Raw genomic sequence first — 14,034 nt, 5'->3', positions numbered from 1 at the left:
TTTCACTCTACTGGCCACATTAATCATTTCATGACATGCTCTTTGTCAAGTAGTACACATGTCTGAGACCTGTTTTTCAGTGCATTTCTCCAAGTACTTCCTAACATTTGAATCAACCCATTTTAAACTGATTTCTTGCATATTAATTCCTTCACAGATAATACTTCACTCGATGTTGGGACCCCAGCTGTTTGTTTTATATATTAAGGATTTAGACTTGAACATGGGGAGCACAACTGGGAAATTTGCAGACGATACAAAAATTGGATGTGTAATGGATGGATGATAGCTGTAATCTCCAAAAGTGATATAGATAGTTAGTGGAGTAGGCAGGAAAGTAGCAGATCGAGTTCAACTCAGATAAGTGTGAGGTAATGCACTTACGGAGGTCAAACATTAAAATGAATACACAATAAACAGGAATCTACTGAGAGGGTAGATGAAGTGAGAGCTCTTGGCGTGTCAATGTACAGGTCCCTAAGAATAGCAGTACAGGTAGATAAAGTTGTAAAAAAGGCATATGGAATGCTGTCCTTCATTGGCAGAGGTATGGAATACAAAAGTTGGGATATAATGATGAAACTGACTAAGACACTGGTAAAGCCACGACTGGAGTATTGTGTGAAATTCTGGTCACCACATTACAGGAAGGACGTAATGGCTGTGGAGAGAGTGCAGAGTAGATTTACTAGAATGTTGCCAGGGCTGGATAATTGCAGCTACAAGGAGAGATTGGAGAGGTTGGGGTGGTTTTCCTTGGGACAGAGAAGGCTGAGGGACATGATTGAGGGGCAGGGACAGAGTAAACAGGAGGAACCTGTTTCCCTCGGCATGGAGTTCAAAAAACAGGGCTCACAGATTCAAGCTGAGTGGCAGAAGGTGTAGAGGAGACAGGAAAGAGTTCCTTACACAGAGGGTGGTGGGTGTCTGGAATTCGCTGCCTGAGTTATTGGTGGAGGCAGAGACCCTGAACTTGTTTAAAACGTACCTGGTTCTGCACCTTAAGTGCTGTAAATTACAGGGCTATGAGCTGGTTGAAGGAAGGTGGGATTAGAAAGGGCACCTGGGTGTCTTTGGGTCGGCATGGACAAGGTGAGCTGAATCGCCCCCTTTTAATGCTGTATCATTTCTATGGTTTCTATAGCACATCTGCATACATATGCGGTGTCCCAGTATCATGTCACATATTCTTGACTCTCATGTGATCTTATCAAAAGATCTCGAAGCTTTTGCTTATCACTCCATGCATGGTCCCAATGCCTCGGGTGGTAGCCCAACTATCAAATTCAATTCTCTTTTTAAAGTAAGACATACACAAGGGCCAAAATTCTCTGACTTCGCCTGCAGCTAGGATTCTCCAGTCCTGCTGCAGTGAAAAAAGATTTGGCTGAGTGCCAAATTCTCCGATCTCGCTGGCAGTGGTAGCAGGGCATCTGACATCAGGGAATTCCAGCCAAGGACACACACATTGCCAAGAGAAAGATAATCTCACCTATGCTTTCCTTTCACTACAATGCGCATCAATATCAGGTTGATGTATTCCATTGAATTGATCTATGATGAGTTATTCCAATTCCCATGAGCTACTGTGTTTTTCCTGTCTCTATCTTCTACCCTCAATCACTTTCTCTCATTTAATTTTATATATTCCCCTAGTTAACATCCTTTCTCATTCATGAGCCTGAAAGTAAATTTACAGTCCAATAAAATCTTCAAATGATATATTTAAAAGTGAAATCAAACAGTTCTATTTGCTTCCAGGCAATAACATTGTTTGTTCTTTATCTTAGATGACCTCTTAGAATCATAGAAACCCTACAGTGCAGAAAGAGGCCATTCGGCCCATCAAGTCTGCACCGACCACAATCCCACCCAGGCCCTACCCCCATAACCTTACATATTTACCTGCTAATCCCTCTAATCAACGCATCTCAGGACACCAAAGGGCAATTTTAGCATGGCCAATCAACCTACCCCGCACATCTTTGGACTGTGGGAGGAAACCGGAGCACCCGGAGGAAACCCACGCAGACACGAGGAGAATGTGCAAATTCCACACAGACAGTGACCCAAGCTGGGAATTGAACTCAGGTCCCTGGAGCTGTGAAGCAGCAGTGCTAACCACTGTGCTACCGTGCCGCCCAGTTTCCTGGTTTCCCAAAAGTAACTTGCTAAATTATGCTGTACTTTTCACAAGTCAAAATGATCCCAAATTCAAATAGCAGTGTTGGCTGACAAGTTGCCTTTAAATTCATTTCTTCTTCAAAATAAACTACTTTTTTCATTTCCAAAGAAACTAGACTGTGTGTATATATTTTACTGTTTTCCTAGAAACCTTTTAAATTTCAGGTAATTTTTCATCAATTTCAATTTCTTGAGCCTAGCCTTGGTGGTTTTGAAGAGTCTGACACTCATTGGTTAGTGTGTTTATATCAGATCTCCCATTTTTAAGCACGTTGGCAGGAATTCTCTGGACCATTTACGCCCGCCACCACTGCCAGTGAGAATGGAGAATTTGGCACTCAGCCAAATCTCCATTCATCGCAGCGGGATCAGAGAATCCCAGCTGCGGGCATGGTCGGAGAATTCCAGCCTATGTTTCAGGAAATAAAAATTAGCCTGAATGAATTAAAACCAAATTCCAAAAACAAAACCATTATTCCATGACTGTACTGTGACATTGAATATCTGCAGATAGATTCTCAAATTGTTGAAGCTACTGGAAATCTTGTTACACTTGTCGTTATCTGTAGAAAATACACAAATGATCCATTCTGCTCAGGGGAAAATCGGTTAATTCAACCAAAAATATCTGAGAATTCAGAAAATTAACATTTTATAGTGCCACATATATATATAAATATACACGCTCATTCAGCAACCTAAGAAGAGCTTACTCTGCGAGTGGAAAGGATTAACTGTCTGCCAATTTGAAGGGGTAAGAAGTCTCACAACACCAGGTTAAAGTCCAACAGGTTTATTTGGTAGCACAAGCCACTAGCTTTTGGAACGCTGCCCCTTCATCAGGTGAGTGGGAGTTCTGTTCACTAACAGGGCATATAAAGACACAAACTCAATTTACAAAATAATGGTTGGAATGCGAGTCTTTACAGGTAATCAAGTCTTAAAGGTACAGACAATGTGAGTGGAAAGAGGGTTAAGCACAGGTTAAAGTTGTGTGCCCAGGGAGCCCAGCGATTGGGTGTTGGGGGGGGTCGCACGGCCAGCAATGGGGGGGTCGTGGGGCTGACCAGCACTCGAGCTGGTCAGTAATCGGGAGGCTGGCAGTGTGGGGTTATTGTGCATGCGCCAAACTCCACTATGACACATCGGCGCATGCGCAGTGGCCCACTCAATGGGAAAAACCAGCGGGATTTACTCCAGTTTTTACACAAATTCGACACTTAGAATTCTTTTGGGAGAATCCCACCCTAGGTCTTCTTAACTCCCCTCTGAGTCATAATTATCAGTACCACTGATAAGTTTTAATTGCCAGGGAGTATACTTATCCCAACCTTGACAGTTTTGCTGCATTTGCTCTGTAATTAGACTGTAAAAGTATAATTTTACATGGCCTGGGAGCCATGTGGGCTGAATTTTACCGTCCTGCCTGCCACAGCAATTGGAATAGGCGAGAGGTGGGCCATGGAAAGATCCATTGACCTTGGGCGAGATTTTATGGTTTTGGAACGAGCGAGGCCATAAAATCCTGCCCGTGGTGTTTCTCACTTGTCAAATGAGAATGTGACTGCAAACAAAGAGCTAGTCGTGATATTGTCATATCCTGCACTGACTACAATTAAGCAGAATATCATATTGGGTTAATTGATTAATAAACTTTGATTGCTTGATCATTACACGTAAATACACTGCTAACCAATTGTAATTAATTATTAAAACTAAACTTTTCTACATTATCTCCCATCAATATGAGATTGAACTCAAGAACGTCTGACCAAGACTTCAATAAATTTCACAACCTACAATCCATAGAACCATAGAACCATAGAAAATTTACAGCTCAGAAACAGGCCTTTTGGCCCTTCTTGTCTGTGCCGAACCATTTTATGCCTAGTCCCACTGACCTGCACTTGGACCATATCCCTCCACACCCCTCTCATCCATGAACCCGTCCAAGTTTTTCTTAAATGTTAAAAGTGACCTCGCATTTACCACTTTATCCGGCAGCTCATTCCACACTCCCACCACTCTCTGCGTGAAGAAGACCCCCCTAATATTCCCTTTAAACTTTTCTCCTTTCACCCTTAACCCATGCCCTCTGGTTTTTTTCTCCCCTAGCCTCAGCGGAAAAAGCCTGCTTGCATTCACTCTATCTATACCCATCAAAATCTTATACACCTCTATCAAATCTCCCCTCAATCTTCTGCGCTCCAGGGAATAAAGTCCCAACCTATTCAATCTCTCTCTGTAACTCAGCTTCTCAAGTCCCGGCAACATCCTTGTGAACCTTCTCTGCACTCTTTCAATCTTATTTACATCCTTCCTGTAACTAGGTGACCAAAACTGTACACAATACTCCAAACTCGGCCTCACCAATGCCTTATATAACCTTACCATAACACTCCAACTTTTATACTCGATACTCCGATTTATAAAGGCCAATGTACCAAAGGCACTCTTTACGACCCTATCCACCTGTGACGTCACTTTTAGGGAATTCTGTACCTGTATTCCCAGATCCCTCTGTTCAACTGCACTCTTCAGAGTCCTACCATTTACCCTGTACGTTCTTCTTTGGTTTGTCCTTCCAAAGTGCAATATCTCACACTTGTCTGCGTTAAATTCATTTGCCATTTTTCAGCCCATTTTTCTAGTTGGTCCAAATCCCTCTGCAAGCTTTGAAAACCTTCCTCACTGTCCACTACACCTCCAATCTTTGTATCATCAGCAAACTTGCTGATCCAATTGACCACATTATCATCCAGATCATTGATATAGATGACAAACAACAATGGACCCAACACCGATCCCTGCACCGCACCACTAGTCACAGGCCTCCACTCAGAGAAGCAATCCTCCACAACCACTCTCTGGCTTCTTCCATTGATGTGGAGATGCCGGCGTTGGACTGGGGTAAACACAGTAAGAAGTTTAACAACACCAGGTTAAAGTCCAACAGGTTTATTTGGTAGCAAAAGCCACACAAGCTTTCGGAGCTCTTAGCCCCTTCTTCAGGTGAGTGGGAATTCTGTTCACAAACAGAGCTTATAAAGACACAGTAGGAGATGTCAGAGACGGGGTGGTTAAATATAGAGTTCACCTGAAGAAGGGGCTAAGAGCTCCGAAAGCTTGTGTGGCTTTTGCTACCAAATAAACCTGTTGGACTTTAACCTGGTGTTGTTAAACTTCTTCCTCTATATTTAACCACCCCGTCTCTGACATCTCCTACTGTGTCTTTATAAGCTCTGTTTGTGAACAGAATTCCCACTCACCTGAAGAAGGGGCTAAGAGCTCCAAAAGCTTGTGTGGCTTTTGCTACCAAATAAACCTGTTGGACTTTAACCTGGTGTTGTTAAACTTCTTACTGTTCTTCCATTGAGCCAGTGTCTTATCCAATTTACTACCTCCCCATGTATACCTAGCGACTGAACCTTCCTAACTAACCTCCCATGAGGGACCTTGTCAAAGGCCTTGCTGAAATCCAGGTAGACAACATCCACCGCCTTCCCTTCATCCACTTTCCTGGTAACCTCCTCGAAAAACTCTAATAGATTGGTCAAACATGACCTACCACGCACAAAGCCATGTTGACTCTCCCTAATAAGTCCCTGTCTATCCAAATATTTGTAGATCCTATCCCTTATCACACCTTCCAATAACTTGCCCACCACCGACGTCAAACTTACTGGCCGATAATTTCCCGATCAATTCTCAATGTGTTTTGCATTCTGATAAAAAAAATTATTTAGCTCCATCTTCGTTGGACTGTATGTATGCAGTCTTTATTCAGTTAGGCCTATGTGCTACATTTTTGCAGTTCCATACAGCAGATTTGTAATTGAGCCTTGGAGACCCAGAAAGATCCTGGCTCGACTGTGCTTAGCTGGTCTCCTTCTATGCTCTAAACATTCTAAGTTGAAGCAGGCTATTCTCACACTTCGTAAGGTGTTGATAGGATCACATTTGAAAGATTGAATGCAATTTTGGAGACCCTGTAAAAATATTCGCTCAGATTTTTTGGAAAAAAATGGGAAGGCATCAATGCTTGCCATTATTTTAAAAAAATCAAAAAGCAACTTCTAATGATTGCTCGTCGGGTTAAATGTAAGTTTCCCTAAATCTTTGCTGCACTAGTATCTCACTATGAGACTAGATATTGGACACATGGGAGAAGGTAAAATTCATAGAATCCCTACAGTGCAGAAGAGGCCATTCAACCCATCGGGTCTACATTGACTCTCCAACAAATTATTTTACCAGGCCCACACCCCTGCCCTATCCCTGCATTCCCACATATTTCCCATGGCTAATCCCATCTAACCTACACATCTTTGGACACTAAGGTGCAGTTTAGCATGGTCAGTTCACCTAACCCGCACGTATTTGGAGTGTGGGAGGAAACCGAGCACCCAGAGGGAACCCACATAGACACGTGAGGAGAACGTGCAAACTGCACACAGACAGTAACCCGAGGCCAGAATTGAACCCGGGTCCCTGGCGCTGTGAGGCAGCAGTGCTAACCACTGTGCTACCATGCCGCCTGTTGTAGTACTTGCATGACAGATACAAATAAAGTCACCAGAAAACGTCACAACTTGTCCATTCCAATATAAGTGGATTTTCAGCATTGTGATAAGTATTAGTTATTTCTAAGCATGTCTCTGGCACTGAAAATTAACCTTTAAAATGGGAAATCTCATTCCTTCAGATGTTAATTATTGTTACAGATTTAGTAATTAAAATAAAACTTTTCTAATATTTCCTCTCTGTCTCATTAAATACCATCTTTATTTATTTTCTTTTGTTTTCTGCACTTGACATGGAATTATCTAGATTCTATACTAACTGACACTTCCTGCTTCAAACTGTGCGCTCCAGTAAAGATACTGCAATCTGATTGGTCAAAGAGATATACTGTTACTTGCTCAGGTTCACTGTGGAGACACTGCACCAAAACAGCTCCCTAAACATGCACAGCAAGTTACAGAGGAAACAAACAGATTGAAAAATCTGCTTCATTGCTAGAGATGGCAAGACTCTGCGACAGTGAATCTTTCTTGGGCTGTTTGGAGTGGAACGTTTGACAGATAGAAATCAGACTGTACATTGCCAGCTGTCTGTCCAGTGTCTCCCTGTAGATTCAGTTAAGCAGAATTTTTAAATTTGTCAAGTTGTTAAGGTGATAAGCACACTTTGGGAACTTTTAGATATTTAAGTATTCCAGCAGAGAGTTAATCTCTGCTTTTAGTTACAGCAGTGTTCCTCACTGAGTCTTTAAATATTGATGAGCATTAAAGAGCTGTGACCTCTAAATATCTGCCTTTAAAATAAGAACGGGGTAGAGATACATTAGTTCCAGGCATCTCACCACCAGAAGGATATATTGAGTTGGAGGCGACAGATTCACCAGAATCATACAGGGGCTTAGAGAGTTAGCTTATGTGGACAGGGTGTATGAACTTGATTTTGTAGCCCCTTGAGTTTATAAGATTAAAACATGACCTTATTGAGGTGTTTAAAATAATTAAAGGATTTGATAAGATAGATGCAGAAAAATTATTTCCGCAGGTGAAGCAATCCAGAACAAGAGGGCACAATCTTAAAATTAGAGCTCAGTTATTCAGCAGCGAACTCACAAAAATGGTAGAGTTCTTATGTATAGAGGATTGGTTGTCATGCAGGTACCAGACATGTGCCATCACCTACCTCTTGGAATGTGTATGTAGATGACAAAGAAACCATACAGAACCCCCTCAGCAGGAGCGAGCCAACACTCAATGGTTGATGGTGCAAATGGTGAGCTTTCTGCAACTGACTCACGAACAGATCCGGGATTACCCAAATCCCTACAGGTCCCTTAACAATTCAACCAGAACATTACCTCCCAGCGTGAATAGGGCACAAGGTCAAGATCTCTAAGGCACTTCACAATCAACACAGACACTGTACAGGGAGGCATCACATTAGTCCAAACCAGTTAAGGCAGAGCATTTTGAAAAGGCCAGTGCAGGAAGTTCACCTCAAATAGTAAGACTCATAACAAAGTGCTTAGACAGAGAAAGAGAAGAAAAACATGCATTTATATAGGACCTTTCACGGCCACAGGACTTTCAAAGTACTTTATAGCTAATTAAATGCATTTAAAGTGTAATCCCTGTCGTAATGTGGGAAATGTAGCAGCTAGCAAACTCCCACAAACAGCAATGTAAGAATGAGCAGATAATCAGATTTTCTTGTGATGTTGATTGAGGGATAAACATTGTCCAGGATACTAGGAAGAATTAGCCTGTTCTTCGTAACAGGTTGTATTTGTCAAAGCTTTGACAAAGGGTCATCTGGACTCGAAACATCAGCTTTTTTCTCTCCTTACAGATGCTGCCAGACCTGCTGAGATTTTCCAGCATTTTCTTTTGGTTTCAGATTCCAGCATCCGTAGTAATTTGCTTTTATTCTTATGAGCTGTCACCAGCATACCCTCTAATTCTATCTTTTACTCTCATTTTATGCTTTTAAAACTGTTACCTAACTCTCTTAAACTCTCTAATACTGTTTATATTTAGTTGATCTTTCTCTACACCCTAGCTATGACTGTAACACTATATTCTGCACCCTCTCCTTTCCTTCTCCTCTGTGTACTCTATGAACAGTATGCTTTGTCTGTATAGTGTGCAAGAAACAATACTTCTCACTGTATACCAATAAATGTGACAATAAATCAAATCAAAGAATGAAGCTTCCTCACTCTAATAGATAAATGTAAAGAAGTTTTCAAAATTCTGAAAAGTTTAGAGATTGCGAACAGTAAAAGATTTTTGCACTGTTTGGTGAATCAATAAAAGAGATATAATTCTACACTGGCATTTCTAACATAATTCTTTAAGCATTCTTAGCAATTCTTTCCACTCTTTGTCATCTTTAGTGCAGATAATGATAATGCTGCAATATAGAATCATTACAGTGCAGAAGGAGCCATTCGGCCTTATTGAATCTTCACCAACTCTCCAGAAGAGCATCTTACCCAGACCCATTCTCCCACCCTATCCCCATAATCCTGCCTATTTATCATAACTAATCCACCTAACCTACACATCTTTGGATACTAAGGCAATTTACAATGGCTGATCCACCTAACCTGCTCATCTTTGGACTGTAGGAGGAAACTGAAGCATCTGGAGGAAACCCACGCAAACACGGGGAGAACATGAAAACCCCACACAGTCACCCAAGGCAGGAATCGAACCCGGATCTCTGGGGCTGTGAGGCAGCAGTGCTAATCACTGTACCACCATGCGACCCATATAAGGATGAATTTTACAAGGGAATGTTTCACATTGAAAATTACATATAGCATCTTCCATTCTGCAGTGCCTCAATACAATTTGGATATTCTTGATATCCAAAATATGTATCCTATGTCAGACATACAGTCGAGGGGTTTGACACAGCTTCCAGTCACTCAAGTGCTATGGTTGAAGGGCCTTAGGGAGCAAGCTTTCCCCATTCACAGTTACTGCAGATAGATCTGCCAGCCACTTGCTGTTTGAAATCTATTCATAGCAAGGCCTGAATTTTCTTTGTATAGACCCACAATACAATCAGTGTTTCTGTCCTAGTCATTCCAAGTGAGCATTCCAGAAACCTCTCAATAGCACTCACACCTTCTCTCCGTGTTTTTTCAGGTGATTCGGATCTAATCTATAATTTGATCCTGGATTCTGGGATCACTGCCAAATTAGTGGAGAAAGTCTGGAGGAATCACGACTTGCACACGTAAGTCTTTGGTCCTGCTTGGATTATTGAGGCAGATGAGAAAGATCATTCAGTTCATTCCAACAGCAAAAGGCAGAGGTGAGAGTAACAAGGCTACAGAGAATGGAAGTCACTCCATTAGTAACAGCAACATGGGACACATGAAGAATCAAAATGTCTTGTTTCTGCTCCTTGATGATTTGGCTGATTAACTGGTTTATAGAAATGAATGAAGTTCCCAACCTGATTCCTGAGCTATGCTGAGTCAGGTGTCAAATTGTATTTCCAAAGATTCACATAACAGCAACAACATGCCTTTATATAGCACCTGTAACATAGTAAAACATTGGAGGATATTTTTCTTGTCTGAGTAGTTCCCACGTAGACAGTGCCTTTAACTGAATCTCTATTACACCCAGATTGATGAAGAATGCGTTGGACCAAGGGGATGTTTTGACTTGTCTCATTACCTTTATGTGCTCTGAGCAAATACAGGGTGAAATTTGTGAGACTTCAGTTCTTGTCACCGCTGCAGCCAACTCTTCTGAAAGTAAATATTTTTTGATAAACTTGCTCAGGCAGCCAGGGATTGACTGTACAATAGTCAAACTTGCTTTGTCCATGTCTTTGACCCATCAGATAAGCAAGAATTTACCTTATGCATGATCACACGAAGCTCACTTTGCGTTCACTTTGGACCAGGGAAATAGATGTTTTAAAGGCGTTTGGTGCAAGTGGATTCAAATGAAGCACATAGACGAAAAATCAGCAAGAATTTTCAAAGATGTTCCTTTCAGAACTGCAAATCCACTGAGGCATGTGATTTTGTTGAACAGAGCACTAACTCAATTTGTTTTTATCCCTCTTCTCTCTTTTTCTCACTTGCCCCCTCTTTCTGGGTCTCTGTCTCATTTTCTGTGTGTTTGTCTTACTCTCTATTTCCAAATCTCACTCTGTATTTCTTGTGTCTCACTTCCTGCTTTTCTGTCTGTCTTTCTTCATTGTATTACTCCCATCTTTTTTTATTTTTCTTTCTGTCTCTCTGTTCTCTTTGCTTCACTCATTCTGTCTTTTGTCTGTCTCTTTCTCTATTAACTCAATCTCTCTCTTGTCACTTTCACTCCTGGTCTTTGTCTTTCTCTTTCCCCTGCTCTCCTACACACACAATTGTAGGCTGGGTCTCCTTGCAGTTTTTGTGGCTACCGATGGAGGCATCACAAGAGTTTTTCCAGCCAAGTGAGTATAAATTTCTTCTCAAAACCAAACTTTGTTAGTGTGAAATTGGGACAGAACATATGTGAGGTCATCCATTTTGGTAGCTATAATAGGAAGACATTATTTATTATTTGAATGGGTGCAAATTGAGAGAGGTGGATACTCAATGAAACCTTGGTGTCCTCGTGCATCAGTCACTGAAAATAAGTGTGCAGGTACAGTAAAAAAGGCCAATGGTATGTTGGCCTTCATAGCAAGAGAATTTGAGTATAGGGATAGGGATGTTTTGCTCAATTGTATAGGCCAGCCTGAACCCCTCTCAGCCCCGGCACGCCTCAATCAACACCCCAACCCCCCCAAGCCCCAGTCAACCCCCCGGTCTCCCAACCCTCACCCCCCCGGCAGCCATGATGCCACCGCCCCCCCCCACCACAGCAGCCCCAACCCACCCAACCTCCCCCCAGCAGCCCCGACCCACCCACCCTCCCACCAGCAGCCCCAACCCACACTCCAGCAGCCCCAACCTCTCCCCCCTACCACCATCACCATGATGCCCAGCCCCGATTGCTGGCCTCCCCCCCTCTGCTGGATTCCAAAGTGCCGAGTGGCAGCGGGATCCCCCAGCCCACTGATCCCCCCCTATTAGATGCCACCCCCTTGGCATTTGCCCATGGACAGTGAGCATTGGCACTTTGTCCCTTGGGCAGTGCAGGGGGCACAGGGGCACTGCCAAGGTGACAATGCCCGGGGTGGCACCACCCCGGCGTCCAACTCTCTGGAGTGTCTCGATTGTCATCCCCCTTCACTCCAGCGGGATCGGGCCACTATAAAAACTGTAAACCCCGCTGGAGTGAAATATTCCTTGGTTGGGGGGGGGGGGGGGGAAGATGCTCGCGGGCCTGGAGATTTCAGTTCCGGGCCCGCTAATTGTATTTAAAATATATTTAAATGAGCATTTGAATAATATATGCGGTTCCCAGCCGATTCCCAGTGCAGAGCTGATGCCGCCGGAAATCTGGCACTGGGAGACACTATCAGGGCGGGATTCCCAGGGCGGATACTGCGCATCGGGCGCCGCTTGAATCTCCCAGCCCGCTGTGCTAAATATTTGGCGCAGCAGGATGGGAGAATTGCCCCCACTGTCTCTGAGTTACAGCAGACCGTCTCTGAGTTTCAGCAGACCGTCTCTGAGTTACAGCACACTGGCCAGGGTTCTCCCAAAAAAATTCTAAGTGTTGAATCCGCATGAAGACCAGAGTAAAGCACGCTGGCTTTTTCAGTGGGAGTTTTGAAATGCATCCCCCCCCCCCATTCTGTGCACTGCAGAGTGCACAAGCATGAATCTTGATAAAAATCAGGGGGCAGGGCCCATTCCCACTGGAGAGGCCGGCAGCATAGCGCTGAGCAGGCCACTATGCATGTGCCAATCTATGAGTGTCGAGATCGATGCATGCGCACAAGCCCCTGTCTGCCAGCCCTGTGATCCCTGCATTGTCGGCCCTCCGATCCTCCCATGGCCCGATCGCTGTTCCCCCGAACATGCCCAGGCCAGCCTCAACCCCACTCAAAACCTGGCACGCCTCGATCAACCCACCTGTCGCCCACCCGTCCCCCCACCGGCCTGATACCCCCCCACAACATTCCAAGAACTAGAGAGGTTTCAATTCAGAAATACCTATCAGTGAGTGAGGAGAGATGTTTAGAATAATGTTTTCATGCAGTTAAATATGCTATATTGAATTGCAGTGGCAGTTGATTTGATTGATGCAGAGAACATTGCATTTTTTGTGGGAGGATTGAATTAATATTTAAAGCAATGCAGTTGGTTGAAACAGGAAAATACATTTAATTTGGAAATTCTGTCACAAAATGTTATCACAGGCACATGTGTTGGCTTCAAGTGACCTGTGTTCATCTCACTAGCCCTGAAATGTGTAATCTTCTCCAAAATTATAACACCTATTCCAAATATTTTTTCTTCATTTCAAAATTAGTTAGTGAATTAATTCTCCACATGAGCCCCAAATGTTAGTTGAAAATTTAGGGGAAAATTACATTTGAAAATGCCTGGTGTTCACCTTTGTGATCAGGGACCATTAACACAGATTTTCAAAAAACAGTCTCTCAGTTGGAAAATGAACTAACATCCGCAAATTGTCTGTGAAATATTTTTCAAGGGAGTGGTGAAGGTAGGGATATTGCCATAGCCGGATGTTGACCTCTTATTGATTGATGTGTATTTACAGGGCAGCAGAAGAGTGGAATGAAGACCCAGAGCCTTTCAATGCAAGTTACTACAGGAGAAGTCTGGACAACACTGGTTTCCTCTTCCATGCACTGTATAGGGAACGTACGTGTCCTTCATGTTTGAATTGTGTTCTAAAGGATACATTTGCATATATCCTCACATTTGTTAAAATAAAAGCAAAATGCTGGAAATCTGAAATACAAACAGAAAGTGCTGAAAATACTCAGCAGATTTGGTAGCATCAGTGGGGAAAGACAGTTGTCAAGGACCCATAATAGAGCTGCCCATCTGCCAAGAATTACCTAGTTGTGAAGGAACTGTAAAAGAGCTGTCAGTACTATTCAGGAAATGTTATAGCTGCTGTTTTTGTCAAAGCTGCCCAGGAAGTATCAGTGCTGTCACCGAACTTTTAATGCTGTCATATTTGTCCTGGAAGTATAAGGCTGTCAAGGCATCATCCAACAATACGAGATGAGTTGGTATGGAGCAGATTAGAGCAAAGGGTGGTGGGTAGGGGGCATGGGTCAGCATGAGTTGGCACTACGCTAGCCAAGGGATATGATACCTTAGTGGGTACGTAGAGAGGCACTGTTGGCATATGTTCCTTCTGGGGGTTCCCCCTGAATAATTTTTCAACCTAT

At 43.0% G+C, this 14,034-nt stretch overlaps 1 protein-coding gene across 1 annotated transcript in view; it reads left to right on the top strand.

The window, feature by feature from the left end:
- cacna2d2a (calcium channel, voltage-dependent, alpha 2/delta subunit 2a) overlaps positions 1 to 14,034 on the top strand; it is a 1,197,503-nt gene that overhangs the window by 1,098,456 nt on the left and 85,013 nt on the right. The window contains exons 25-27 of the mRNA XM_078209320.1: positions 9,861 to 9,951; positions 11,104 to 11,166; positions 13,392 to 13,495. Of these exons, the coding sequence (XP_078065446.1) occupies positions 9,861 to 9,951; positions 11,104 to 11,166; positions 13,392 to 13,495 (258 nt within the window). The remainder of the gene's footprint in view (positions 1 to 9,860; positions 9,952 to 11,103; positions 11,167 to 13,391; positions 13,496 to 14,034) is intronic.

This window comes from Mustelus asterias, chromosome 3 (genome assembly GCF_964213995.1).
Source record: "Mustelus asterias chromosome 3, sMusAst1.hap1.1, whole genome shotgun sequence".
Taxonomy (NCBI): Eukaryota; Metazoa; Chordata; class Chondrichthyes; order Carcharhiniformes; family Triakidae; genus Mustelus; species Mustelus asterias.
The sequence above is the reverse complement of the archived record's forward strand: the minus strand, read 5'-3'. Positions and strand labels throughout refer to the sequence as shown.